This window comes from Natrix helvetica (genome assembly GCF_964273705.1).
Source record: "Natrix helvetica genome assembly, chromosome: 2".
In the NCBI taxonomy this organism is placed as follows: Eukaryota; Metazoa; Chordata; class Lepidosauria; order Squamata; family Natricidae; genus Natrix; species Natrix helvetica.
The window spans coordinates 225043745-225068961 of record NC_138552.1 but is presented as its reverse complement, the minus strand read 5'-3'; the positions used below and the strand labels follow the sequence as shown (position 1 = coordinate 225068961).

The 25217-nt window shown below is 40.8% G+C and overlaps 1 protein-coding gene across 3 annotated transcripts in view; it reads left to right on the top strand.

Moving 5' to 3' along the window:
• AHCTF1 (AT-hook containing transcription factor 1) overlaps window positions 1-24571 on the top strand; it is a 58516-nt gene extending 33945 nt beyond the window's left edge. For all 3 annotated transcript variants that reach the window (XM_081942953.1, XM_081942952.1, XM_081942954.1), the window contains exons 24-36: window positions 638-779; window positions 1306-1456; window positions 2241-2345; window positions 3847-4051; window positions 4177-4374; window positions 5874-6288; window positions 7973-8090; window positions 9223-9329; window positions 17495-17670; window positions 18332-20375; window positions 21971-22104; window positions 22488-22591; window positions 23501-24571. In XM_081942953.1, coding sequence (XP_081799079.1) covers window positions 638-779; window positions 1306-1456; window positions 2241-2345; window positions 3847-4051; window positions 4177-4374; window positions 5874-6288; window positions 7973-8090; window positions 9223-9329; window positions 17495-17670; window positions 18332-20375; window positions 21971-22104; window positions 22488-22591; window positions 23501-23705 — 4104 coding nt within the window. In that variant the 3' untranslated portion in view covers window positions 23706-24571. The remainder of the gene's footprint in view (window positions 1-637; window positions 780-1305; window positions 1457-2240; window positions 2346-3846; window positions 4052-4176; window positions 4375-5873; window positions 6289-7972; window positions 8091-9222; window positions 9330-17494; window positions 17671-18331; window positions 20376-21970; window positions 22105-22487; window positions 22592-23500) is intronic.
• Window positions 24572-25217: the final 646 nt, after the last annotated feature.

Below are 25217 nucleotides of genomic sequence, written 5' to 3'. Positions count from 1 at the left end.
TAGTATTAATTTGATTTTGGTTTCCTGGTCTAGACTACCTGATAGGATCTTGCAAAAAGAATAGGTCCGGGCTGGTACATGTTGTTTCTTCTTCCATCTTCCTCTTTGTATCCTCTATCCTGGTCTGCCCACTGATTTTTCCCAGCAGCTTTTCCCTTTTCTGTTTCTCCTTGTCTGCTGTTATTGGCCAAACAGAGCCTCTCCAACCCATCTCTGTCCCTTTTCCTTGCAGTTTCTTTTCCCCTGCCTCCTTGGTCGTTCTTAGTGATTTCTTGGCTGTTTATCATCTCTACTTCCAAAATGCATCAATGCAGAAATCACACTCCAAGGCAGCATGTTATTTTGAGTCCATATCCAGATCAATTGCATGCTTTAGTCCAGACTGCCTGCCTGAAACATATCTGTTTCATGCATGGGAACATTTTACACATTTCCTATTTATACTATTGGCTTGGCATCAGAATTTACTAATGGTCAGATCCACTTGGTTTGCAACTGATCTTGTTCAAATTTATGTACGTGGTTTGTAATTGCCTTAAAGGGGTGACATGGGAGTTGGGGGGGGGGAGGTAAACGTCAGTTGTCTTTTAGTGTTCTAGTGCATTTTTCATTCAGAATTCTTTTTATTCTTAAATAGAATGATCCTCAATGGAGAGAGAGATCAGTTACCAGAAATTCCATATTAGACCATTATGGCAAAGTTCTGCCTCGAGTTCAAAAGAAGCTAGCTATAGAGCGAGCCAAGCCTTACCATTTGCCATCTTCACTACGGCGGGAAAGTAAGTTTCTCATTCAATGAAAATTGCAGAAATCTATTTTAAGAATGTCTGTGGAGATTCTCATTCATCCGGGTCATAGTTGTCTCAAAGATTTTTTTTTTCTTCAAAAGGCAACTGGACTGGTTTTTTCCTTGAGGAAGAAGAAGAAAACATTTCATTTCCCATTCATCATTTCTGATGGGGGGGGGAGAAGAATAGGTTCTGATAGGATGCGGGGGAGGGGGGAGGAAGGATTATACTTTTTTGCAGTTATCTAGTTGTTAGCACTCTTGAGAGCTGATGCGGCCACTTGGGGGTTTATCTGTGCCTTTCAGTGCCATGTGAATCGGGGTGCGATTGTGGAATCTTCTTGGAACTGTTGAAAGGGCTGCCTTGTATACTGGAGATAGGTGGTGTCATATTCCTTCTGCTGAGGGAAGGTTGTTCAATTTTAACAGAGATGGATTCTTTTACCACTTTTTCAAACCAATTTTAAGAATATTAATTTTTTAATTTCTGTCTTCACTTGATTTATTTTTCTTTTTAGTTTTAAGACCAAAACCATTATCAACAGTTGCAAAACGGATTGCTACTGGAAATGTAATTACAAAAGCAACTTTCATCAGTAATGTATTGTCTAAAATTGGAGAAGTGTGGGCAGGAAGTGAACAGAAAAGCAAGTCACATCAGAATGATACGTAAGTATTTCTTTCGCTATCAAGGCATAGGGATAGAGAATCTTCAGCCCATGGGCATAATCCAGCCAAAAGATTGGCATATCCATTTTATAGGGCCTTCCCAGTCCTAACACTCTACAAGTTGGTCTGAACTCTGTTTGCAGTATCCTGGTGAGCCTCTGCAGTCAGAGAACTGTTGCAACACCAGTGTGCCTTCTCCAGTGAAGGCATCAACAACTATTTTGGATAGACCGTAGATTCCATTTACAGTCCTGCAAGGGCATTTGAAATAATTCTGTTCAAGTAAGACAAAGAACATTGGTTCTCTCTTTTTTCTGGCACTATTGCTTGTTTTCTCTATAGAGCAAAATAAAGAACCAGAGCCCTCCTTTCTCCCCTGTATGGGCAACACCATTTTCTTTCAGACTTCTTCTACATAGAGAAATGAAGGAGTCACTTTTGAGGAATTGGCAAGACATCTTTCCATGTTATTGAAGACACCAGCATCCTGTATTAGGATACTGCTGTGATATCTATTGCCTTTCCCTAACACTACAGAGAAATTGTTTTCAGTCTTCGTTCTGTTACTCTGATATTACTTCAGTAGTTTAGTGGTGGTAAATTGGTAGAAACATTGACTTAGAAAATAAGGACTAATACTCAAGGGCTGAATATACCAGTAATTTTCTAAAGGTGTGATGGAGGCAGCAAGAATTATGCAATTTATCCACTTGAAGAAAGTAATATTTTGATGCACAATTTTTTTTATTTCTCTTAATTTGGCTTCTCATTTTTTTCTCAAAAGTAGACCTGAACAGCAATCATCTATGTTGGAGCCCTGCCCTGATAGGCAGTTACAAGATCCATTTATTGGGACACCGATTACTAAATCTTTAAGAAAACGTTCCAGGTAAAAAGAAAAAAAATTATCAGTGTGAAATGCACTAGGAAATCCACTACCAATGTTTGTCCTTTACTTTCTGACTACTAAAAGTCATTAAGTTGGATACTTATAATGTGACCCTATTCTCACAACACAATAACCTCACTGTTGACCCAGTCATTATATTGTGGGACCACATAAACCTAGTTAATGTTAATCTGCTTTGTGTATCTAAAAAAACAGCTGCTAAACAAAACAGTTGTTCATTTTAGAACTCACTGCCTGGTAAGAGTAGTAGAACAGAACTCTAAAACACTGATTGGCTACAGCAGCCAAGCCAAACGTGCTTGGTCAATGGAAAGAGGTTTGCATTCTCGTGAATTTTGGGCTGTATTGTCCTAATACAGGGGCTCATGGGATGTAAGGCTCTTCCTCAAGAAATTGTATATAGTGTCTATTCCAAAAATTGTGATTTCTTACACAGCACCGATAGTTCTTGACTTGCTCAGTGATTGTTCAAAATTACAATGATTCTGAAAAAGGAGTACTGGTTCATGAAGTTGCAAGTATCACAGCATCCCTGTGGTAGTGTGATTGCAATCAAAGTGCTTGATTGCCCAGAGTATGATTATCACATTGCAGTGAGCCGCTATCACGATCTCATCTGCAACCTATCATGCTGACTTCTCTCAAGCAAAGTCAATGGGAAAAGACATCAGGGAAGGTCACGGGTCATTCCTACAAGTCAATCCTGCCACTACAGTTATGAGACCTCCAGGGGTCTCATACTCTGTAGCACCCACACCTTGACCAGCCAGGCTTTCCAGTACCCCTATACTGTCCTTACTGGACTGCTCACGCTTCCCAGTACTTGCTGCCTTTTCTGATCTGCTCACACTTCTCTGCACCTGTCCGCTGAGGTGCTAGCCCATCCTTGCTTCCCAATACAGGCCCACTGTCCTTTCTAGCCCTCCCACACTCCTTAGCATTTACCTGTGGTGCCGTCCATTCCCCCACCCATCCCCCAACTCTTTATTTGGGACTTCCCCCTCTTCCCATTTAACAATGCACACAGTCCCGGAACTATACTGGCAACAGGAACTCCAGGGATTGCCATTGCTAAACAAGGTGATCGTATGATGTCATGCTTTGTGACTGCATTACTTAGCAGCTGCAGTCCTGATTCGAAGCACAATTCGAGGACTACCTGTATTCTGATTCCTTATTACCTAAATTGCCCATAAAAAGAGTTAGCCCGTCAATCACTAAGTCAGTCAAAGGCAAACGTGGGATTTGTCGGGAATAGCGGGAATTGCTTAGCAAATATACATCCAATTGTCATACCAGAGTTGTTACATAATGCCATTAAGAATTAAATGTTTGATGGTATTTAAAAATTGAAGTAATGTGTATTCTCCATGCTTGGGTAACTTAACGTTCTTTCAAATGACAGCTTGAAAAGTGCCTTCGCCAGAGTAGGTGTAATACAAAGCAACTTAATGTTTTAAAAACCTTGAAATATTTACAGATTGCTTGACTTGATGGTCCAACCTATTTCTCTTGATTCACCACCTTTGAGAAGAAGCCGGCTGAAGTCACCAGAAGTTTCTGCTTCTGGCAGACTTTCTAGCCCACTGCATTCCAGTTCTCAATACTCCGTAAGAACATTACTACCCAAGAACATTGCAAGAGCACCAGAATTAAAATTATTGGAAACACCTCCTGTTGTCAAGGTATATAGATTTTTGTAGGTTGCAGAAACCTGTATTTCTGAGACTGAAAAGTGAAGTAATGATGACTTTCTATAAAGTCGGAGCTTTAGATTACACATTTTTTAAGATGTTTTGTCCTCTCCTAGAGAGCTAAAGCTTTGGCATCCACATCATCCTCAGTCTTCCCTGGTTTTACTCCTCAGTCAATATTGAGATCCAGTATTCGCACTACTCCTTTAGCAACTCCAACTGCATCTTCAGGAAGATCTATTACGCCTCCTCTGCGTGCAAAAGGAACCAAAATATCATTCATGGAAGAAAGCAAAACTTCACAATGGACTGGGGTAGGTTGGCAGTAATGCTGAAAAACTAAACATGTGAGTTCTAGGTAGGACTGTGCTGTTGTCATCTTTATTTATTAATCATTTCTATATCACTGCAATCAATCTGGGTCTTGGCCGTTCACATAGAAAAAAATATAAAGACAGCAAGACAACAATACAGAGAAAAGAATAAATAAATGAAGGGCGGAGTTTATCCTGTGGAATGTAGAGTAGAGAAAGTGAATTCTCTTCAGATCTGCAGTTTCTGATAGGGATGTGAGTATAGAGCCCAGCGTATAAATTCTAATACATGTCATTTGTCCAGGAATTGGAGCTGTATGTGCTTTGGGAATAATTACCCTGTACAGAATCCTTGTTGCTTTGAGGAAAACTAAATAGGAGTTGGCTGAGATAATGGAGATAAAAGTACAACAGGAAATAACAAACATCCCCATTTCCCTTTGACATCCAGTTAGTTCTTGAGTTACGACCATTCTTCAGCAAATGTTTGAAGTTACAGTGTGCTGTACAAGGGCACCTAAGGCTAGTCCCCAAAATTGCAGCTGTTGCAATGCACCCATAATCAATTGGTCAGAATTCAGGCACTTGACCACCTGCCTGTGATTAAATTATAGGGGTGCTTCAATTCCCCCCATATATCTTCTCTCCATCTATGCCCTTTTGGCTCCCTGAATTTTGCAGCCCCTGTCACTCTAGCTGACCTTTGCCATCTCTTCCCTCCTCCCCTCCCCTACAAACATGCCTAGCCTGGCTTTTTGCAAGGCAGTTGCTGGCCAGGGTTTCTTTCCAGAGTTTCCAGCTGCTCAGCAGTTTCCTCACAAGACCCTGGAAAGATGGCCTAAGATGGCCAGCAGCAGCCTCACAAAGGGCCAGGCTGGTCACATCTCGTAAGCAACAGGAGCATAAAAATGGCAGCATGAAGGCAGGGTGGCAAAGACTTCGGAGTGCAGTGTGGTGAGGGCAACTGGGATTGGGCTGGAGTAGTTATGGGCTCCTAGTGTACCCAAGAGGCCCCATCACACTGTTCTGCTGGACTGGGCTTTGCACCGTGAAGGGCTTCATGCTGCAGCTTGGATCCTTGCAACCCCAGAGCTGCAGCGCACTGAGAAAACCTTAAGCCTAGCATATTCTTCCCCTCCATTCTCCCCCTGCCCCCCTTCAGAAATACCCCAACTTGTGTGTGGCCTGTGCTCGTCTTCCCAGAGTTTCCCCTAATCTGTAGCACCCCAAGGCTCCTCCTATATTTAACCACCTACACATCTAGAGTTAACGACAGCTGCCAGGGTTGCTATTACTGAGCAATATGTTCACATGACACAGAGTTCCGTGTTAAAATCAGCAATCCTTTAAATAAATTGTAATTTACTTATTAACTTTAATTCAACCTATGCAAATAAGTCACACATATCTACATTGTGGATGGTGGAGTACTCTGGCTCTCACGTTGTATAGTCAGATTTTCTTTTATTGAATTTTTTTTCTTTTCCTTTTCTTATTAGGAGACAGATCATGAAATAAACAATGCAAATACATCTGAATATATTCTTGAAGCTCAAAGGGAAGAAAATTGGGTTAAAAATAGAGAGACTTCTTCCATTTCAGGTCATAGTCTCCAAGAAGAGCTTGAAGAAAGAGACCAATATTCAGAGTGCATAACAAGTGATCAATTGAATGAAACTAAAGTCTCCAAAGAAGTTAATGACACTGGTTTGAAACCAGCATACATTACTGTAGAATGTCATGATGCAAAATCAGTTGACTTTGGAAACAGTAACTTCATGGACTCTCAGCAAACTGCTATTTCCTCTGGAGAAATTGTAGACCTACCAGGATCAAGTGAGAGAGAAGTAATTGAAATAAGACATGAACCTGTAATGGAACAGCAAACATCTGCAAATATAGACCAATCAGCTGGTATGTATAATGATCTTGATTATCCACAGGTATGATGGAAAGGAGCTAAGTCGGATGGTCATATTCAATCAGAACAAAGATCCTATCTGATTTTTCCCTGGTTTTTGAACACTGGTAAAACTGGTGTTCCAAACAGATGATGTATTATCTTACATTTGTTTCTGTTATCTATGATTTGAACCTTTGAGGGTGGACCAAAATACCCAGTAGTAAGCTGATGATCTTTACATTCTTGGTATTTGGGAATGCAGAGAAGTCTGAATTAAAACAATGTCAATGCCTGGGGAATTCAGATGGATCTAAACTTTAAAAAAAGACATTGTTGTGCCAGGAAAAAGGGAAGGGGACCTAGGAAGGAACACTCAGGCTCCTGAGAATTTATACCAGTAGAAGGTATATGAAAATCAGGGAAAGTGTTGTATCTCACCACTGTATAGCCATGTAGTACTTTGATTTAAAGCAAATTGTTTAAAATACGCCACAATAGTAGATGACTTGAGGGTTAAGAAAAAGAACTTTCAGAAACAGCAAAAGATCTTTGGTATGGTTTTCCTCCCCTTCTCTCAAAACATCTGAAATGCACTACACAACTCTTCTGTTATCTTGAACTATAAATAAAAATATTTCTCTTGGAAATGTGCAGAGAAACTAAGAGCCTTTTGTTGTGTTTATTAAGATAAAAAAGTTATTAATAAACTCAAATAATTGTAGCCATTTCAGTGTCCCATGGTAGTAGATCACATACTGTATGTTGATAGATATGAATACGTCATCCTCTTTGGAGAACAAGAAATATTTTAATTTGATGCAGCATTACTCATTAATTTATCTGCACATTATAGCAAAAAGAAGTCACTTCTGTGTGTAAGAGATCAAACTCTCAGTAAAATAGTTGGCACATACAGAACTTTCTCTAGGCTGGTTGAACTCACATATTGTGCCAAAAACACAACCATAGTTTATTGAAAAGTAGGTCATACATAATGCTAAATAATTATCCCATGGTTTACAAATTTCTGGGTTTATACCCACAATAAACCATTGAAGTGCTGAAGAAGACAAAAGCAGTGACACAGCTGTATTATTCCTGCTTTCTTCAAAGTTTTATCTCAAGGTGAGGTTAAAACCAAATTTTAAAAAATATTATTTTGATCTATTAATTTTATGAAAATGAATTTATGAATTCTAATAATCTTTACGTTTAAAATAATTTGGCGTCACCTATTACTTGGGATGCAATCCTCAGTGCAGCTCTGAAAAATGAAATGCAGCTTTAACCTCTATACAAATTTTATGCTTACTAAATTGAATATGAGTATTGGACTATAAACCTGTAAGCATAGTAAATAGCCCAGCTGATCTGTAAATTCAGCACAGTTGGTCAGATCTTTGCGTCTCAGTCTTTTAGAGCCAATTCAATCTTGATACATTGCATGTTCTGGGGTTTTGGAAGGGTCAATAGCAATTCAGGACGGGGTTTGTCAGCTAAGCCAAGGTAAACATTTTGACTTCCATTCATTTTTATTGTAACTTGAGTAACAACATTAAGTTCCACCAGTATTATGTGAGCCTCTGTTGCTTGGAAAATGGGGGATAGATTAAGGCCTTAAAAAAAGATGAATTAGTATTTTTGGGAAAATGTCATTATTGAAGATACAGTATTTTTAACTTTTACTGTCCATAGAATCCAATGAAAAAGATGACAAGAAATGTGGCTCATTTCCTGAGAATGAAGCATTTCCAAAGGATCATTTGAAGGTTGACCAAGACACCATGATCTGCTTTTTGCCTTCTAATGAATGGTAAATATGTCCCGTATGATTTCAACATTTTAGATGAGGTAGTTTGCATTTAAATTTAAATTCCACTTTCTTATCTTTCATGATTATGATTTATCTAGATAGAATTGAATGCTATTTTCTAGTAGGTAGTTGTGGCCTGTCAGCAGCCAAATCAGAGGAGGAGGAGGCATGGGAGTCAGGTTCAGCATCAAGGCAACCTGGGCCTTCTGAGGGTGAAGAGGGCATGGAGCTGGCAGAGAGAGAGACAGAGGCGGAGCCTGGGCCGGCTGTCAGCCCTCAGATAAAGAGTCAACAGCTCCCAGGTCTGGAGGTGGCTGATGAGGAAGAGAAACTGTTAGGTCCAGTACCTGATGCGCAGAAGGCAGAGGAGAGGAGAGCAATGGAAATCCATGGGCCGATCCTTGAGAAGGAAGAGCCACCACTGTTAGCGGAGCCCCACCCTAGCTCTGGGGATAAAAGGCATGAGACAGAGATGAATAGATGTGGCAGACAACTATTTGTTTCCCTGTTGGATAGACTTGTTATCCTGGGGTGGGACTCTGTTCTCTGTTATCAGTGGTCTGTTGTCAAGCAGACAAGAGAAAGCTTCCTCTTGCAATGACTCCTTTTGTAGTTGCCCTTAGCCTATATTCTTAAACTACTGACTGGGGCTTATTTGCTATTGAATAATGCCTCAGCAGGCAGCAGCATGTTGCTGATCTCTGATTTCAGAAGCTTATCAGATTTAGTCTCAGTTACTATGTGGATGAGAAACTAGCTAAGAATTCCAGAATATTTGACTACAGTTGGAAGTTTAAAAAGGATTCCAGATGAAGACCACAGCAAACCACAAGTAAATTGCATGGGTGCAATTGTCTGGCTTGTTTCCCTAATAGAGATGCTTATTAATACCCACACTTTAAGTGAATGTGCACATCAGTTAGGCATAACTTTCACACAATAGCAATGGGTTTACAATTTCTATGCAATAGGGCCAGGCTGGTTTTTGTGTGTGTACTCCTTCAATATAATTAAATAGTCGTACATGACTATTAATAGTATACAACAAAAATGTTTTTAAAGTTTTATGTTTTTTAGAATCTTAAAAAGAATGACCCTTTATATGCATGTATCTGTTTCTGTTTTTGTATAGTACAACTAATCCCCTAGAATCCAACATGCTACCATTGTTGGACGACAACAGATTCCTTGCTGAAACAAACAGCCAAGTTCAAAAGGTGGAAGGAGCAGATGGAGAATGTAGGTATTTTGAATATCAAACAAACAGAACAAGCATAATGAAGTGGTTCTTTTCCTGTTATCGTAGAGACAGCAGACAGACTGGATATGCTCCGTCCATTAACCAATCGGACTGAGTCTACACTTATGATGTCATTGTGCCCTTGTGGCTCTTCCCCAGTTTCAGACTCAGTCCAAACTGGACTGGCGGTGGGAATTGATCTCTCCTCCAAATTATTTAATTATGTCCTTAATTGGTGAATTTTTCCAAAAAAAATTGTTCCTTTAAATTGGTTCCTTAAATAATCCTTTATTCTACAAATTGGAGGGAAATTCAAACTGATCTCTGGCTGTCTCTCCTTAGCTGACTGATTGCCTGCGGCCACGAGTTTACTCAGGAAGCCTGCCTTGCAATCAGATCGGCCAGCTCACGAGCTATGGCTCCACAGCTGTTTCCCCGTGGCGCTCCTTGATTCTGGGCACTCGGGGGGATGCGCAACCAGCTGTTTCGCGTGCAGCTGTTCCAGGCGAGTCCAGTGGCCATTCTGCAGATCACCTGACCACACTTAGTATTGGCGGACATTTTGCGGGTCGGAAAAGCCCGCAAAGATAGCGGTGGCCATTTTGAGGCTCGGAAAAGCTTCAGAGAAAAAAGGTTGGCCATTTTGGATGCTTAAAAAAAGGCATGAACTCTACAGCAGCCGTTTGGAGTGCCCAGCAACACGGGACCACCCCAGGTGGACCGGATCAGGAGCGCCCGACCAGCAAACAAGTGAGACCGTTGCCTATCTTATTGGGGTGTTGATTTATGTTTAGGGAAATGGCTGATCCAGCTATGGATGCGAATGTAGGATTAGAGGAGGCAGGGCCATAGGGGCAAAGAGCAGCAGGAAGAGGCAAGCCAAAGAGGCCCCTTCCCCAGGAGTAAACCCCAAGGTCTCTAAAGCGACTACCAGGGCAAAAGAGCGCAGGCAGAAGGGCCTTGAGAAAGAATTTCAGAGGGCCCAAAAACAACATATTCTAACTGCCCAGCCCTCCCTCCCTCCCTCTGAGGATCAACAAGTGGCGTCACCAGCTCCACCTGTCTTGCCTCCCATTGGCCCTGACCCACCCACCCACCCACCCCGCCTATTCAGAAGGGGAATTCTCGTCTTCGGAGTCCTTGTCTTCAATGGAACCTGACAACAGAGGCAATTTCTTTGATGTCCCTCTCAATAGGGAGTGCAACTTCGAACAGGCTTCCCTCCCGGTTACATATGGCTCTGGGGGTCCCCACACCATGTACACCTTTCCTGCTGATATGGCAACCATCATTGCTGAAACCATTAAACAGGTCATGGCTGCTGGCCTACAACAGCAACCCCAACCATCACATGGCCATAAGCATAAATCTTCTGCTGCGGCTCAGCAACCTGATCCCTCTGCCTCTACTTCTCATGCCTCAATTGGCTGGGAGCAAGATAACCTGCGGGACTCAGACCTGTCTGATGACGAGGTGGTCACCCCAGATACCCCTGCCTTTACCGGATTATTCAAAACTGATTGTTTCAAGTCCCTTCTACTTAAGGCCATTAAAGCTGCTAACTTACCATCTTCAGCTTCTACTCACAGGATAAACCGGCAGAACCGGCTTCAATTGAGGGTCCCAGTACCCCATTCACTGAACCCCCGGTGGAAAAAGAGGTGATCCTGTTCCCAAGATATTCCTGAACGTCATCCAGAAGCAGTGGGAGTCTCCAGGCATGGGCCCACAGCCGACCAACCTTGACAAACGTCTCTACAACATTGCACCAGACCTCACCAAGTTCTTCGAGACTCCCCCAGTGGACGCACTGGTTGCAGCCCTGTCTTCACCTACTGTGGTCTCTGGAGCCCCTGAGGAGGTTCTCAAGCCTGAGGAGAAAAAGTCAGATCAAACCTTAGTCAAAAACTATCAGGATGGGGCTTGAGCTGTTAGGGCCTCTACAGCCACTTCCTTTTTCTCCAGGGCGGCCTTGGTTTGGATTGAACAGCTTCAGGAGCGCATCGCTCCTACTGACACTAGATCACATAGGCATCTCAACAAGATCAGGGCAGCGGTTGAATTTGCAGCTGATTCTTCCCTTAATGCTGCTAGATTCGCTTCTAAAGCCATGGCCTCTTTGGTCCCGGCCATGCGTCTGCTTTGGCTCAAGCCATGGCAGGTGGATGTCCATACCAAGTGACACCTAGCAGCCTCCCCATTCAGTGGCACCCAATTATTTGGTAATCCCTTAGGCCTGTACCTCACGGAATCTAAAGACAAGCACAAGGTCCTTTCATCCATCTACAAGAAACAGGACAATCAGCTGCTCCCTTCTATAGGAGGTCGCCCTTTCGTCCGGCAAACGAGGGACCTTCTTTCCCCCATCCACAACACCAATCCTACACTCCCAGACAGGGATCTCACCAGGACAGGTCCAGTAGAAACACACAGCGTTTCCCCTCCAAGAAATCTTACCGTGGAGGAGGCAACCGCCATATTTCACATAGGAAATGACTATCTGGACTCTCTTCCAATCGGAGGCCACCTGGTGTTCTTTGCCCACCGCTGTGAGGAGACCACAACAGACAATTGGGTACTCAAAACTGTCAAATTTGGTCTCATGCTAGAATTCCTCTCCATCCCCCAGGAACACTTCATGCCATGCCCGGTCTCTCGGTGTCCTCACAAGAGGGCACCGATGGTACAGGCCATTCAGCATCTGTTGGAGATCTGGGCCATCCAACCGCTTCCTCCCCATCAGGAAGGGCAGGGTTTTTATTCCCGCATCCATCCGAAGAATTCCAGGGAATGGAGAGCAATTTTAGATATAAAGACATTGAACCGCCACATTGTCTAGCGGCGGTCCAAAATGCGTTCTCTGCACACCATCCTCCAGGTGGTCAGGAAAGGCGACTTCCTCACGTTGGTAGACTTGATCGAAGCTTACTTTCATATCCCCATCTTCATAGACCACCGAAAATATCTCCGCTTCTCCTATAGGGGGAGGCACTTCCAGTACTGAGCTCTTCCGTTCGATCTATTCTCTGCCCCCAGGGTATTCACAAAGGTACTGAGAGCACTAGTTGCCCACATCAGGTCATCCCCTGTTCGGATTCTCTGTTACCTGGATGACAACCTCTTCTTGTCCAGGTCTCCGGTTCAGGCAGAAAGAGATCTCGCCCTCACCATTCACACCTTGTGGAATCACGGATTCGGGGTGAATCTCAAAAAGAGTCATCTCGTTCCCAGCACTCGCCTTCTCCACCTCAAGGTCTTGATAGTCACCATGGCAGAGAGGGTGTTCCTATCCAACGACTGCATTCTCAGTCTGAGGGAACTTGTCAGGAAGGTGCTATGTTTACGCAAGGCATCCCTTCTTCTCTCCCAAGTCTTGGACAAGATGGTATCCTGCTTGGGATTGTCCCATGGGCCAGGTTTCACAGCAGGAGCTTTCAATGGTTCATGCTTCCACATCAAAAGGCCGACAGGGGCAACTCTCCTCTCAGGCTCCCCCTTCCCAGACAGGTATTACACTATCTCAAATGGTGGCAGTCTCCAGCGATTTTGCAAGGGACCTTGTTCAGAGAGCCATGCCGTCTCACACAACGGACGCAGGTCTGACAGGATGGGGGTTACACATGCATGACCTAGTGGCTCAGGGTCAGTGGTCCCTCGAAGAGAGCCAAAACAGCATAAATTGGCTAGAATTGCGGGCGGTTCGCCTCGCCCACAGACACTTCCACTACAGAGTTCAGGCCCGTCACATATTAGTTCTCACGGACAATACCACGACCAAGGCACACATAAACAGACAGGGGAGAACTTGTTCCTGGTCCCTGATGCAGGAATCCAACCTGTTGTGCCTGTGGGCGGAATTGCACCTGTCATCTCTCAGGGCAGAACACATCTCAGGGGTCTCCAACGTCCAAGCAGACTGGCTGAGCCAAACGACGATAGATCAGGCGGAATGGACCATCCGTCCGAGCCTCTTCCATTGACTGACACTACAGTTCGGCCTCCCAGTCCTAGACCTGTTCGCGATGGCAGACAACAGCCAGGTACCCAGGTATTACTCGAGGTTCATGGACCCCATGGCAGAAGGAGTAGAAGCTCTCAGATGCCAATGGCCCAGCGGTCTCCTGTACACATTTCCTCCCCTTCCCCTCATTCAGAGGGTAATTCAAAAAATGCTGGAGCAGGAGGCAGAACTGTTGCTGCTAGCGCCGAATTGGCCACACCGGCCTTGGTATGCCGTCTAGTTACTCTGTCAATCTCCACCCCATGGCACATCCCATGGTCTCTCCTGTCTCTACACCAAGGGTCAGTTTGTCATCCCGACCCCCAGTGGTTTCAGTTAACCGCATGGCGATTGAGTGGCAAGCCTTAACAGCCGATAACATCTCCCTCGACGTCATTGCTACCATTCAGGCATCATGCAGAAGCTCTACTAACCACATTTATGATGCCACGTGGCGGACTTTTGCTCTGTGGTGTTCTAACCAGACTGTTGACCCACTTAGGGCATCTATTCCGCAGATATTGGACTTCCTGCAGAGGGGGCTTGATCAGGGACTTACCCCTAACACGCTACGCCGACAGGTGGCGCTCTGGCCTCTGTTCTGGACGACCTGGCATCTGAACATCTGCCTTCTCAGCCCTTGATCTGGAAATTTCTCCGTGGAGTGTCCAACCTGCGTCCCCCTGCCATACATAGATATCCGACTTGGGACTTGCCTCATGTTCTAGAGGCTTTGACTTCCACGCCCTTTGAACCTATGAGATCCACTTCTTTGAAACTGTTGTCCTTTAAAACGCTGTTTTTGGTGGCTGTAACCTCAGCCAGATGTATTTCTGATTTGGCTGCTCTTTCAGTCAGGCATGACTTGTGTGTGTTCCATCCAGACCGAGTTGTCTTAAGACTGGACCCGACATTCATACAGAAGGGCAATAGCAGTTTCCACCGAGGTCAGGAGTTTACCTTACCTGATTTCTGTCCGTCTTCCCGTCACGAGAGGGAACGCAAGTGGCACACTCGTGACGTACGTCGTGCCCTCAAGATCTACATCGACCGCACCGCCTCGTTCCGCCACTCGGAAGCTCTTCATCTCCTTTCGCCAGGCCTCCTTGGGTACCAAGGCTTCATTGTCTATTCTGGGGCGCTGGATAAGAGCCTGTATTAAACTGTCTTATGAACTTCAATACATACAGGTCCCGGCAAACATTACAGCTCACTCTACACGCAGCGCTGTGGCTTGGTCCACTCAAGCCACCTTGGAAGAAGTATGCCGGGCGGCCACCTGGGTGTCTCCCACAGTCTTCATACGTCATTACAAGTTGGACAAGTATGTGTCGGCTGACGTGGCTTTTGGCTGCAGGGTGCTACAACAAGTGCTTGTGCCTAACGGACCTTTTTTACAATTTCCCACCCTAGTGGACAGCCCAGTCTTTTGTACGTCCCAGTCTGGCTGCTGTCTCTATGATAACAGGAAAATGGGCGTTGGTTCTTACCTGATACGCTCATTTTCTGGTAGAGTAGAGACAGCAGCCAGCCTCGCCCTGGTATGGGTCACGCGAGGGAATTCCTTGTGCGGAGGAGAGAGATACAGTGACTATGGACTTTCACTTTTTGCTCACAATTCTCACTTGAGTCTACAGTTTTCCTTCATCTGAAACTGGGGAGGAGCCACAAGGGCCCGATGACATCATAAGTGTAAACTCAGTCCGATTGGTTAATGGACGGAGCATACCCAGTCTGGCTGCTGTCTCTACTCTACCAGAAAATGAGCGTATCAAGTAAGAACCAACGCCCATTTTCACATCTTCTTTCAGGAGACATAAAATGCTGGAAGCATATTACTGTATTTTCAAGATTGGCTTTCCATGCAATACATTTGCCTAAAATCTGTTAAGATGAACATTTATATCTTGATAATAGCTTTTTTAAGATTAGGTTTTTTTAGTATTTCATTATTTCAATTATTAATGCAAACAGATAATTCAAAGAAGTATTTTAATTGTTTCTATCATTGATTTCTCTTGATGCTGTTCAGATTGTACAGTGTTGTTGCATTATTTAAATTATTTAAATCAGGGATATTAAACTCCATGGGACAAATGCAGTCTTTCAAAACATTTTTGGTAGCCCAGCAAGATTTTAAGAAAGAGTAAGCTAGCAAAAAGTATTGCTGAAGAAAGTAGCAATTTTGCTTGTCCATTTTACTGCATGTAAAAATAAAGCTGAAAGGAGAGTTTGCCAGTATCCCAGACCAAAAGATGGCAACTTACACGCAGGCATATGTAGGAGTGATTGTGCAGCTTGTTGGTATCAGACTCTATGAACCCTCCCTTAGAAAGAAAACGTTGCGTGCTTGGGATCGGGTAGTAGTTCTAAGGCACTGTCACAGGGCTGCATTCCCCTCTTCTTGTCATCTACTAATAGGCCTGGCTATTATGATCTTGCTCCTTTGCCTTCCTTGGGCACCTCAGGCTGTAGGGAGACCCCACATGGGAGGGAGTTGAGAGTTCTTCAACAACTAGGTAGCTTCAGAGATTTAGTATTTCCTTATTACAATGAGGGTCTTGGAATTTCTTCCACTTTGTTGTTCCTGAGCACTCTGTACAAGATCAATCTACAGCATACTAGGTGCCAGTATCAGTAGCACCCCAGCCATCAACTTTGTAGTTCTCACCGCGACCTAAATGGTAAAAATGAAAGGATGAAAAATATGTTTGTACTGAATTGCATACTATGATACTCTTTTTTTTTACTCGCAAGAGATTTTGAATTTCTACTGAGTCAAAAATGAAATCTAGTCACTTTTCACGCGATTAAAAGTTTTCAGTTTTTCAGTACTTGAACTAATGAAGTATTGATCAGTTAGCTCTTTCAATGATTTGTACTTGAGAATCCACATATAGATTATATTTGAGTGAAGAAATTAGTTATACATATTTTCAAAAAATTACAACCAGTCATTTAACCAGTCTGAAATTATGATGGGCTTGGAAAAGGTGCTTTGTGGTCTGTGAATCACTTCCAGCCATTGCAACACCTTCCTGCAATATCATGATTACATTCTGGTACTTGGCAGCCTCTTCACACTTTCAACTGTTTGCCAAGCACCCGGCGATCATGTGACTACCATTTACAATCTTCCCTGCTGCCATTTGCCAAGAGGACTCCCTTTTGTCTGTCTGGGCTGGCTGAAACAGTTGCACTATGCTGGAATCCTTTGGCAGGCAGCTCTTTTGATCCATTTGCCTTACGACCCAGGAGATCTCTTAACAATTGCAACTGAGTGTTGGGATTGTGATTGTTGAGCAAAACTGTTCACGTGAGTTTCCATGAATGTCCATTTCGCTGAACTACTGAGATTCCAGTCCCACTTACTGGTAGTGATAATCACTGCAAATTTAGTAAGGATTTTGTTTAATTTCATTCTTCACTGAACTGCTTCTTCAGTCTGTAATTCTTTTCAACATGAGTTACTTAGAATTGAGTGTTTATTATTCAAATTAAAATTGAAACTATCAACTTGGAATAATATTAGTAGGTCTTAGGGGGTTTTTTTAAGCATAAAAATTTAATACTCGTAGAATCTCCTGAAAAGGTGGGACTTTGCAAGTATAAACTACTGAGTGAAAATGTTTTCTTCCATTTTTGTTCATGGAAGACCACTCAAAAGTCAACCATATTAATCTGCATTTTAAATTACCCGGATGCGTTATAGAAAGTTATTGCATCTATGCTCTACCTAGAGCCTGTTCCTATATCTTGAATGAAGCTGATTAAAAATACTGTATGTGTGCAGACTTGTGAAACTTGTATAACAGACAAAAATTACACAACAATACTGATAGGTCATTGTAATTTTGATGCAAAGAGTTAAAAGGCGGCTAATGTTCATTTTTGAAAAAGATGTATTACAGGGTGGAACAGATACTTTAATACCACTTGCTATTGGATGAACACACAATAAATATTAATTCTGCTTATCTCTTGAGGAGAAATAATTTAATATTAGCATTTATGATGTATAAAGGGCAAGAACAAATTTAATTATTACATTTCTATAAAGGAAAGATGAAAAATATGGTTAAAGGGTCTAATCATAGTATTTATCAGTAAAGATTTCATTCAGAAACAATAAAATCAAATAATGTCAGAAAATCACTTTTTCAGCTGTCATCAGTATTCCTGATAGTGAAGACATTGCCAGTATCCATTCAGAAAATGAGCTGGAAGAAAGAGAAGCAATAGATGAAGGTGAATTGGAAAAAACAATCCAAGAGGAACATCTAATAGTCCTGCAAGAAAAAACATTGCCTAATATTGACTCTGAAAATCAAAAAGTGGATGTAAGTTAACTTCTTTTTATAGCACTTTTACATGATTAGAAAACTGGCATCACACTGAATCCTATGTTACTAGTAGGGGCCCCAAATTTCTATACTATAGAAATTTCTGTACTACTGTATAACCTTGGATGACAAGCCAGTAGGTCTTGTAGTTAAGGCATTAGGCTAGAAACCAGGAGATTGTGAGTTCTAGTCCCACTTTAGGCATGAAAGCCAGCTGGATGACTTTGGACCAGTCACTCTGTTGGTCCATGACATCAGACTCGGGTGACAAGCCAGTCAGTCAGTTCCTGTTGCAATAAAATGGATCAACATTTAGTTAATCCAAAAAAAGTAGATCCTGCACCCGTAGGAAAAAAATATTAGGAAAGAAAAAAGGAGGCAACCATGGTGTATATTCATAAAATGATTAAAAAACACTTTCCTAAGTATTATAAATAGGAAGCAATAGCTTCCCATAGGTTTGGGAAGCCAGAGTATGCAATTTCCTTTTGAACATTTTTGCTGGGGTTACTTTGCAAACCAATGCATGGATTTCTGAATTAACCAGTGAAGTATAACTTCAGAAAATTTGAAATTTTGAAGAACAGTTATTCATGGCTATTATATTTCTTGAAAAATACTGTGTAATAGAATTCAATTTATGTGTTTTCTATTTTAGCTGATGGGAGATGGAAAACATGAGATACAAGTTTCAGAAGCTATAGAAGAAGAAATCCCATACAATGAACTGTGTTCCTCAAGCAATCTCAAATTTCAGTATCATTGTGACAGTGTAGAACAACAATCTGAATTGCTTGAAAAAGATGCTGATGCTGAATCTTCATTTACTGAAAGAGATGGAGAACTTCTATGTCAGAATAATTTTTCTTTAATATTAGAAGGTGATGATGAAACTGAGGTGGAAGACTCTACAAGTTTGCATACTTCTCTGAAACCAGCCAGCCCAAAATCAGGGGATAGAAGCAACAACCAAGAACTTACTACAAATTCTGTGTCCACAGTAACTAGTAATGAGATACCACAGAATACTGCTGAAGTACTACCTTATGTACCGGAACCAATTCAAATGGCTATTGCTGAAAATCTGTTAGATGTAATCAAAGACACAAGAAGTAAAGAATTTTCAACTGAGATAATAGAACAATCTTTTCATGAAAGCATAAGCAAGAAAGTATTAAATTTATCCCAGGCTCCTATTCAAAATGTTCATGACACAAATAGTGATGTAGACTTAAATAGAATTGAAAATTTGATGCCTGGTATAAGTTCAATAGATCAGGCAAACCAAAGTCTAAATATCTCATGTAATGAAAAATCACTGACAAAGAAAAATAAACCAACTATGTTGGCAACTCCCACCCTAAGGAGAAGTGCTAGGCGAACAAAGACGACAACAAACATTTCTGAAAATCTACCATATAATTCTGAAGAACCTCAAGAACAGCAGATTCTCCAAATTCCTGATTTTCCCATCGGAGAAGTGAAGGAAATGAAGAGTGAGTTAGAAATCTCAGAAAATGTTCGTCCTGTTTCACCGACATTTCTGGCAACTGTTACCACAAGGAGTGGAATTAGAAAACCAAACAAAAGTGTATCAAAACGTTATGGGCATCCACACAGTGATCTACCTTCTCCTCGCCAGAGGACTCCGAGAATTACAAGAAGCGTAGTAGGAAATCAAAATAGTAATCAGTTTATTATTGATCATACAATACAAATGACAGTCACTCCTAAAAGTGCAACAAAACTAAAAGCTATCGCCTTGCAACTTGCAGAAAATGTAATTTCAGATCATGAGGTCGAACCTCAAGGAAAGCAGCTGTCCATATCACCCAAAAGAGGAAGGAGAAGAAAGCATGGCGTATTGAAAGTAGCAACTCAGGCAGAAACCACATCTGAGAAGCTACCATCACCTAGTCCAGTTCAAAAGAGTAGAAGTAGAAAGACCAGTCTGCCAGAAACATCTTTTAAACATGACATGCAATCAAATGAATCACAGCTATTGGAACAGGAGAGAATACAAAGAATAGGTACATCAGAATCAGTTTCTGATCAAGAAAGTAGTCTTATTGAATCATCACTTATTGAACCACCGCGACGTAAAAGAGGTAGACCAAGAAAAAATTCTTTGAATATTTCGGCAGAATCACAACTGGACTTGTCTCAGTTGTCTTCTTCAGATGCTGTGTCCTCAGTCCATAAACGCAATACTAGGAGTGGGGCTGTGCATCTGTCTACAACCTTGGGACATTTACCTTCTCTAGAAACTTCTATAATGAAAACCCCAAAGAGAAGATCATCACGAGTGACGTCTCGAAGTGTAGAGAAAACAGATATAGAAAAGTCTAACCTAAAAGAATGTGTTATCCAGCCAAGTGAGGCAGTAGCTTCGGAAAAGAAGTCTGAAAACAGGCGGGCTAGGATAACTAGAATTAGAAAGAAGAGTATGTTGCCTTCTGTCTCAGAGACAAGTAGAGAGGAAGAACATTTGCTGCTAGCAAGTGATAATGAAGTGGAATCAGAGACTACAGATGTGGCCAAGCTGAGGCTTGGTGAAATAAAAGAAACGTTGACACACCATGCTAGTAGCATTAAGAGGACAAGATTAACCCCAAAGAAAGTAAAACAGTCACTTTCCCTGGATATAAATGAAACCTTCTATTTTTCTCCTCCTCTTACTAAACTCACAGAAAAAACTAAAGGTAATTGAAATTTTGCTTCAGAAATTCTGTATAGGATAGTCAAATTGTCTGCTCTGCATGAGGGTTGATCCAAGTCTAGAAAGAGTGCTGCATGATACCAGTTACATACCCATAAAATGTTTTCTGCTGAAAATAGATTATACCTTTTCCAAATACAGTCCTGCAGGGAAGTAATTTATGGCGTGGCTAAAAGGACTTGGGGAGAGGAAATTCACAAAAATTGGTACAGGTAGTCCTTGACTTACACAGTTCACTTAATGATTGAAAAAAAGTGACTTATGACCATTTTTCACACTTACGACGGTTGCAGCATTTCTGGTGACGTGATTTACATTCGGATGCTTGACAACTGACTGACATTTATGACGGTTGCAGTGACAAAGTTGATCATGTGATCAACTTTTGCAACCTTCTGACAAGCAAAGTCAATTGGGAAATCAGAATCCCTTAACAACTGTGTTACTAATTTAATAACTGCAGTGATTCACTTAACAAATGTAGCAAGAAAAGTTGTAAATGGGGGCAAAATTCACTTAAGAAATTTTTCACTTTGCAACATACATTTTGGGTGGTCGTAAGTTGCGGGCTACCTATATTTGCTTCTTACGCATATGCAGTGAATAAAAATGTGCTTGTGTTTATTGATACACTTACTAATGGTAGAGATCCCAATTTGAATAGAAAAATTACACAAACCTATGAAGAACTGTCGCACCAAAGACAGGTATGCTGTCTTGATTTTTTTCTTGTCAACATCATAACATCTGGTAACAAAGTAGGGTGCTGATTCAAACTAAGTTTCGGATGGTGAAAAAATGAAATAGATCAAAAAGAGCCACCCAGTTAACAAATTCCAGATGTGATGTTTCTGGAAATTGGGGAGAGGTTGGAATCCTAACCAAAACCTCCACACACCCAAGTTCAGTGTTAAGAAAAAGGGAAGGATTGAACTTAAGACACTTTATGCCTCTTGATTCTTTGTCTCGAGTTTTGTTGTCTTTTCCACTGACCAACCCTCAATTTTGTTTGTGAATGAAGATAGAGGTAACCTCTATTTATTAACTGATGGAGAGGGATAAACTAAAGGAAGAGCGCTTCTAAGCTAAACTGAGAAAACATGAAGCCTAACTTTTCTCTGAAATATAAAATAGTTCTAAGAGCCTACAAAGCATCAGTGCTAGTCGGGGGATTAATCACGCCTCCCTGTATTAATTTTCTACTTAGGAAATATGGTTTGGCTTAATTTGTTGCCAGACTATTGATAGCAATAAGATGGCATCCTTTGGTTTTCAGTTCAAATGGGACCTACACAAGAATGAGTTATAAAGTATTAGTGTCCAGGGTTTAAATTTTTTTCTCTTCCATTAAACAGATCATACAATACAATACAATACAATACAATACAATAGTAGAGTTGGAAGGGATCTTGGAGGCCTTCTAGTCCAACCCCCTGCCTAGGCAGGACATCATTTAGACATCTAAATATGGACCCTTGTAGTTGGTTCACATGATAAACTGCTGGATGCAGAATTGTAGTCGAAATTGTGTGCCTCAAATGTTTATTTCCAAAGTCAGTTTATGGTTTCTGCTTTTAGGTGAAAAAGCAGTGACACCTATTCAGTTCAAAGGTGTAGATACAGATTTGGCTTCTAAGTTCGTGTTCTCACCCCCTGTCTTGAGGTCCAGGAAAAAGCAGGTGTCCAGTATTTCAAGGATTGTGGAAGATCTGGTAAGTAATTTGATCATTTATTCTTTATATATTCAAATGTTCTTATATTTCATGTATAGGCAAAGTTGATAACTAAATTCTGTTAACTTACTGCTCATAGTATCATTTTACCATAGAAGACCATTCATTGGATGTTTAATTCCTAGCCCTCTAATATTCACTTTCAGTATGACAGCAATTCCAAAGTGCTTTTTATGATTTTTCAATTTGCTAACAGTTGGTCATCTTCAACAAATACTTGGAAAATATATTTCATTTTGTTTATCTTGTATCATAAGGGTCTTGTGGGATTTATCTATTTTGGATTTAAAGTAAACTTTTAAAAGCTCGGGGATAGAGACAATGCCTTCCTGTTTTGCCTTTTTAATATTATTTGTTCTTAGGAATTGCCAGTTAAAGAAGAAAAGCATGCAGTTTCAGTAGAGACTTTAGAAAAGCAAAATATTAAAAGCAGAACTACAAGATCAAAAACAAGAAAAACAAGAAAGTATGTAATGTTTCTTTTCTAAAATAGTTGTTTCAAAAATGATTGTCACATTAAGTCCTTTTTAGCTGCTAGAGATCACATACATTTTCTCCATGACAATCTATTCCTAACCTGTTATTTCAATGGTATAGTCTTCACCATTATAATCAAGTCCATCCTCCTTGCTGTTTATTGTCGTCTCCTTCTCTTTCTTGCCATGTTTTTTCATAATAAGAATCTTTTCATGTTAACTGATGACGCTATATTATCGTGATGGCGAACATATGACACGTGTGCCACATGTGGCAAGAGACCCCTCTCTGCGGGAACATAAGCCATCACCCCAGCTCAGTTCCGCTACGCATGCGCACATGCCATCCCGCCAGCCAGCTGATTTTGGGGTCTCTGCCACACACGTGTGGATCGCATGAGGGAGATGCACATGCATGCATGGGGGTGGGTTGCACGCAGGGGTTGTGTGCAGGCATGGGGATTGCAAGGGGGCGCACATGGGGGTTGCATGTGCAGGGCGCATTACATTATGGCTGTGCAAACACGCTTTTGGCCTGGTGCCATAAAGGTTAGCCATCACTGCTATATAATGTATCCAAAGAGGATAATTTCAGCTTGATCATTTGTGACAAGTGAGAATTCTGGATGATCTGTTCAATAGTCTTGGCTTTTCTTTATTTTCTTGGCTCTTCACTGTATTTTCAGGAGTCTTCACTAATACCATAGATAAATATTCTTCCTATCCTGCTTCAAAAATAGTATATATGAAAAAAAAATATTTCAAAATTAATGTATATGAAATATGACACATTGATGCATTTAATATTTACTTATTGCAGTGTGAATTCTCAACTTGGTTTGTTACTGTGTTTTCAGATATAGTTAAATTAGCTTTAAAAATGTTCTCTTTTCTTACAGAATCTTAGGGAAAGACAGTAGTTGGTCACCCCCAGCAATGGAAATCAAGTTCATTTCACCCTTTGGCACCCCTGCAGATGAAACCAAACAAAAGCAAGGGGATTCTGTGGATAAAACAGAAAAAGCTGTTCAAAAAACTGCACGTAGGAAGGAAAAGAGACTGTCTAGCTACCCAAAGCCAGTTGTACGGAAGAAGATGCTATAACTGCTTTTAAAAATGTGCGATGTACACCAATATTTGTAAAGTCATCACATTTGTGTGGGATATTAAGAAAAAAATCATCTAATTTGGAAGATAATTTATATAAATTATTGTAAATTTTCAGAGAACTAAAGATCTTCAATAAGTAACTCCGTATGGAGTGTGATTTCTTCAGTCAATGCAGTTTTCTATTTTATAATATACTTCGTACATTTATATAATATGTAAATAAATATTTTAGGAATGTTAAATAAAAAATGTATACTTAATGATTATTGTCCACTACATTTTGGAAGAGAATAATATGGATGCAGAATGCAAATGACCCAAAGGGGATTTTAATTACGACTTTCCACTGTTGGTGCCTCTCTGATGGGAGGCCAGCATTCTTTTTTTTAAAAAAAAGTTTGATCTTATACATTTTTTAAAATTTAAATTTCACACTTTTAGAATTTTTAGAAAATACATTGACCTCATGGGAATTAATACTAGGAGTTATCCATCATAAATAAAACCTTATTCTCTCTATTCAACATGTATTTAATTGAAGAAGTCAGAATGTAAACCATTGTACTGAAGCTGTGCAATATTTTTTTGTATTTGTTTTAACTTGGGAAAGCTGCTCTTTGATTTAGAAAACAAAATCTCACCTCAATTTTTTTTTAAAACGATGCATCAGCAGAAGGTTCTTAACATTCAAGGTATTTATATTGTCACAAGTATTCAACAAGGGACAGCATTTCAGGGATTTCATCTACTTAAATTTAGTTTAAATTTGATATTTTGAGATGATGCATGTTTTATAGATTTTGTGGTTACTAGAGAAATGTTACCACAATTTTGCTAAAATAAAATTTGTCTGGAAATACTCTTCTGTAGTATTCGACCTATCATTGCAGCACAAAAAAAGATGTAAAAAGGCTGAATTGAAATTATAGTTTAAGAGAAAAACAGTGCATAAATAATTCAAATAGAATTTTACGTAAGTTTATCAACGGTCAGGTGTATATTTGGAGACCAATACACAGTAGCAGTCAACCTAATCTAATGGACCTCCTCTTAGAAATAATTTATCAGTTACCTTATACTGGTGACAAGTGAAGATATAAATAATGTATTAGTTATAAAGCACCAAGTAGTTGTGCTCCAGAAGAATTATCCAAGCCGTGTTCTGGATATAACTGGTGCTTGTACACTATATTTTAATTCCTTGAAGAGTTTAAGATGCCAAACTCTGACAGTGTGAAAGTAGCAGTACGTGTCAGACCTTTCAACCAGGTTAGTTGTTCATTTTGTGTAGTCTATTGTTTTTAAGTCATTGGATTATTTGTGTTGTAGAGAAGAGAGATGAACAAAAGGCAAAAAATGGGGAACTTGAGTAGAAACTTGGGTTTGGTAATGGCATCAGCAGCAGAAAATAATGTGTTAAGTGAAACTTGGTCATGATGTTTATACTATCCAAGTTAAATAGACTATCCCTTGGTGGTGGTACCAGGCCTACCTTCACTTTTCGGG